This window comes from Diachasma alloeum, unplaced genomic scaffold (assembly GCF_001412515.2).
Source record: "Diachasma alloeum isolate Michigan unplaced genomic scaffold, Dall2.0 Dall_scaffold_00176, whole genome shotgun sequence".
Lineage (NCBI taxonomy): Eukaryota > Metazoa > Arthropoda > Insecta > Hymenoptera > Braconidae > Diachasma > Diachasma alloeum.
Window position 1 is genome coordinate 5395034 of NW_021680342.1, and position 5199 is coordinate 5400232.

A 5199-nucleotide genomic window follows, 5' to 3' on the forward strand; every position below is an offset into this window, starting at 1 on the left:
GGGGGGGGGGGGGGGGGGGAGAAGAAAAAACAAAGGCATGTTGAGCCATGCGCTGACGAGGGAATGATTATTAATGTGGGAGACCTTGCTGGCGCGTCGGATTCTGATCATTTCTAAATCACTACGCATTGTCATCTAATGCAGACGCAAATGTATTATTGACTTATGCTGAGCGAGCCAGGTGGGTCCATCATGAAAGATTCACCATGTACTCGCCTTGGCACACTTATACCTCTCGTTTCCTTCTTTCATCATTTATTTTTCTCCTCAATGTTTTCCCAAGTGCAATCATCGCTCTGGGATCTGGATCGTGCTCTTTTTCTAAAGTTCTACGCACAATGATCACAAGTACTGGCATTTATCTCTATCCATTTTTCGCTTTATCCATTGAATTGAAGCGTGACCCAGCAATAGACTCAGCACCGGTATTGTATGTGCATACGAGGGGCGAGGAATCGAATGAAGACCTACAGTTTCACACCTCTGAGTGTACACTTTTGTTGTTCAGCTATACCACTCGTTTGAGAGCCTAGGAAAAAATGTGTTTAGAGAGAGGAACGGAAAAAATGGTTTAACGCAGCAATGCCCCTTTTACGAGCACGGATAGACAGAGGGCTGATGTGTATCAAAGAGTAGCGGACGAGAAAAGTTGACGCAGGTGCCAGCCCAACGACAAAGTTTCATGGGTGTGAAAAACTCGACTCCAGACATACATCTATAGACAACAAAAAAAAAAGTAGTAAAAAGTGTCTACTGTGTATGGCTGCACACCGAGGCAACTGTTGCACACGGATTATCCGGGGGTGACAATGTAGAAGAAGAAAACCCTTCTTTTTTCATCGAAGCCCAACTGGTGCGGAATATAAAACGTGATATCAAATTGATTTAGGAAATCCCATAAACTTATTCAGCGCCACCTTTTCATCATTAACGACTTTTACTCGGCTTTTATGAGTATAAGAAAAAAAAGTTGGGGCCTGACAATAGCAGTGAAAATTTAGTGACTCGTATTTAGCTGACTTCTGTAGACAACAAAAAAAAACGGGCGAAAATAAATGGGCAAAGAGGAGATTGAATAAAGGGCCTTCATTCTCTTTTTTTTTTGTATCATTCGGAAATTGAATAAAGCAATTCTGCGGGCGACCTTGGCCCCAACGTACGTGCCATTCATGGTGAGACAAAACGGGGGTTCTCTGTAAGCTGAAGGGAGGATGAGAAGTGAAGAACGAGTTGCATCGTAATGCAATGATGGATCGAAAGTCTTCGGTATGATGATACAAAAGCTTGACTCTTTATATCTCTTCGCCCACTTGTGTAACCGGTGCGCGTTTCCCCATTACTGTGGTTTGCACCGTTGTGTACCTTTCCGCCAGTTAGTTTATATCTTTTCTCATTTTATCCTTTATCCCATTGGGTTGCTTGGTAGTACGAATGAACGACCCGAAGAATGGTCAGAAGAAGAGGCATTATATTTACACCGCCGGTTGCATGACGAGTTTTCCACGAGGTGACAAAAGTTGTCGTGAGAACGCTGCCCGGTTCCTTCTGTAATACCGAGAATTAGTCGTGAAAGAAAGCCCTAAAGACAATGACCTTTTATTGCAATTTGTATGACTTCCGGGATATAATGTAATGAGTTGAGTTTTTCTTGACGAATGTGAAAGAAAAAACTGAGACACCCTTGTTGTCGAATTTATGGCATTCCGATTGGACATAAGATAATGCAGAATACTGAAGCGTCTTCTTTACTGGAAGATGAGTACATCAAAAGCACTTTTCACACTAAACTAGTCAGTGAAGTCGCGACGGACAGTCGCCAGTTGCATACGGTTAGATCAAGTTGATCAGCTGACTGGCGCCCCGACGCTGGCGCCATCCTCACTCGTCTCCTCCTTCATCCACTATTCGGGTATCCGTTGATAGTTTTTATTTTCCCTCTTGCTTCTTAGAAATCTTACGTTGCGGGTCGTTGATCCAGCAGCAGGTGTTTGTTGGTGGGAGAAATGAGAGAGAAAATCGGGAGGGGGGGGCTAATTAATTTAGAAGGGGGTAAATTGAGAAGGTGTGGAAATGTGGGTGTGCGCTGTATTGATTGAACTTTATGAAAGTCAAATTAACGTCCAGGTGATCCCTCGACCCACATTCTCATCCGGAAATATCACAAGCGCTGGTACACCGTTTGTGAGAGCTAACGAACCACTTAGATTGATTGGCAATTAGTTGAATATTTATCGATAGATCTAACGATTAATCCAGTCGAACGTTGATTATTGAGACTCGTTAATAATGAGAATTACATATTTTTTATGTTACAGACCAAGAAGAATAATCCAAATCACATCAAAAGACCGATGAATGCATTCATGGTATGGTCTCAGCTTGAGCGCAGAAAGATCTGCGAGGTTCAGCCAGACATGCACAATGCTGAAATAAGCAAACGCCTTGGACGTCGCTGGAAGACCCTGAATGAGATTGAGAGGAGGCCATTCATTGAGGAGGCTGAGAGACTGAGGAGATTGCACATGATTGAGTATCCCGACTACAAGTATCGTCCGAGAAAAAAGACGACAAAACCAGCAACAACACCAAAAATAAAAGAAGTCAAAAAGACAAAAAAATCATCACCATCGTCAGCCTCAACAAGTCCAACGATAACAACAGCCACAACAACAGTATCTCCTAAATCGAGAAATGACTCGAATAATAACACACAGTCACCCGTTAAAAGGCTTCAGGCTCATCCCACAACGAATTCAGTATCAAGGCTCAAGATAAGATTAGCACTTGACAAGAGGCCATCACCGGTTGACTACACACCAGTACCACCAATCGTCACTGCCAAAGTACCCAGTAGTCCATCCTGCGATACACCAGACTCCCCAGAATCAGCGAGCTTTTACGAGGACAATTTCTCGGATTGTGTTACAACGAGTATCGTGACAACAACCAGTGTACCCGGTGCATCACCAGGTATCATCACCGGACACAAGATAAAACAGGAGGCATCAGACCTCGATTATCACGAATTTACGATGAGTGACAGGCTGTTATCCTCGGTGCGTGGCTACTCGGAGATGGATGCGTTGACGAGAAACTTCCAGTGTCCGTCCAATAACAATTGCCATCTTGATAATTTTATGATTGTCAAGGAGGAGCCCATGGACAATCCAACCCAGTCAACCAATGTCATGCTACCGAGCTTACATTCTATCAACAATCAGGTCGTTAAAATGGAGGAGCAAACAACTCTAACAGGATCAGACGGCAGCTTAGCTGATCTTGATTCACTCACTGATCTCTTTCACATACCACCTGGCTTGGACATTGATATGTCGAGTCTTGATACATTTGAAACGGCAAGCTCAAGCAGTGGTTCACACTTTGAATTCACATCGACACCAGATGTCACTGATATGCTCTCAGACATTGGTCTCAACAATGAGTGGGGCAGCTTTTGAGACGACGACGAGGGTGTGGGTGAGGAGAAGCGGTAACGATTCCAGTTGTCCTCGGGTACTCAGCAGTTCGATGATAAATCACGACTAATGAACTTCCGTGGGTCTCATTCGGGATACTTCCGATTTTATGGTGATGAGGAAAGAGATGAGAGATGAGAGAGAGAATAGAGTGTTCCAAGTCCATTCACTGCCCTCCCCGTTGTACTCTCCCATCGAGGTTTCTCTTCCGAATTCTCGATAACAGAGAAATAGTTGAAAACAAAAAGAAATATAAAGTTGAGAAATAAATCTAGTGATTATCTCGAGATATAATATGGACTCGTATTGATTTTTCTTCTTCACTCGTGAGAGTTCTGTCATCCTTGTATAATAGTTATACCCTATTTACTTCGATTTCAGAGTATAAATAAAACGTTTTTGTATATGTATTGTAGTATACTAGTTTCATAAGGATACCATTTTTGTACGAAAGGAAAAGTGGGAAAAGTGTTGGTGAAGTGCAGCGGCAGCCGGGGACAAGGCGAGTATTGAAGTATTTTGTTGATAACAAAATAGTTGACACTAAAAAGAAGTGAAGTTTGATTGGTAGATGCGCCTTGTCTTCGGGCCGCTTGGTATTTGCCAGTCATGTATATCCCTCTGTTGTGTATATCGGTAGAAGCATATTCAGTAATATATAACACTCCTTAGAAAGCAATCCTACGTTTTAAGTACTGAAAAGATGTTGTTGCCGTTATGGGCGGTGAGTTTTTTGTGCTGTACAACGCGTGTTGTACTTCATTTTTTAAGTCATATTGATGATCGAAGCTGATTGATGAAACAATAATTGTTTTGAGTCATTGGCGATTGAGGGAAAATTGAATTTTCTGCGCAAAACGTGTAATCCTTGAAATGGTAATAATTCAGTGAACTAAATGGATTGAAGAGATAAGTGTTATTAATTTATACGTGAGACAATTCGTTTTCTTTTCTTGTTTTTGAAGGTGAATAAAATTATTAGCAATTGAAAGAACCATAATTTTGAATTGTCATTTTTCTTTTCAGTATCAGAGCAATGATTACAACTGGCTTAACTTGCTTTCCTTATTCCATTTGATTACTGAATTTTCATGATTATGATAAGGATGATAAGCGTTTAATGAGTAATGGTTATCATAGGGAAATTATTCGATGAAACTGTCGACAATTTGTTTTCATTTATCGCTGTCGAGAGGAGATTATCCTCTCTAGTTTCTATCGATCGAACTTCGGATTTTTCTTTATGATTTTTTAGAATTGTTTTCAAGCGTCGGAATTATGATTTTGATTTTTTTTAATTCTCTATTCAAGAGAGCGTGGAGTGAGTATCCGGCTGACGAAACTATATTATCAAACTTTGATCTCATGTCCTTTACATTTACTTAAATAATTAATTAATTAATTAATTAATACTTTATTCGTTATCACTTATCACACTAATACCAGCCTCCCACTACCATTTCCTTATTATCTAAGTGTAATGATTATTATTATCTATTTACTTTTTTTTTTTCCTTTCTCTTCAATTCCTGCGCGTTTCGTTGACTTTTTTTTAGTTCTCATTTGCAGTCAGATGTCGCACATCACACGGAAATTAATTTCTCTTATCTGAACTATTGGACTCGTGAGAGCATCGATGATTAAATAATAGGGAAAACAAACGAGAGAATAAGAGAGTGGAGGTTTCAACAAAGTGGAGGCAACCCTTAAGAACAACTTGTGG

At 40.8% G+C, this 5199-nt stretch overlaps 1 protein-coding gene across 3 annotated transcripts in view; it reads left to right on the top strand.

Annotated features, from left to right (window-relative positions):
- LOC107047950 (transcription factor sox-2) overlaps positions 1-5193 on the top strand; it is a 161176-nt gene extending 155983 nt beyond the window's left edge. For all 3 annotated transcript variants that reach the window (XM_015270901.2, XM_015270906.1, XM_015270892.1), the window contains one exon: positions 2316-5193. In XM_015270901.2, the coding sequence (XP_015126387.1) occupies positions 2352-3458 (1107 nt within the window). In that variant the 5' untranslated portion in view covers positions 2316-2351 and the 3' untranslated portion in view covers positions 3459-5193. The remainder of the gene's footprint in view (positions 1-2315) is intronic.
- Positions 5194-5199: the final 6 nt, after the last annotated feature.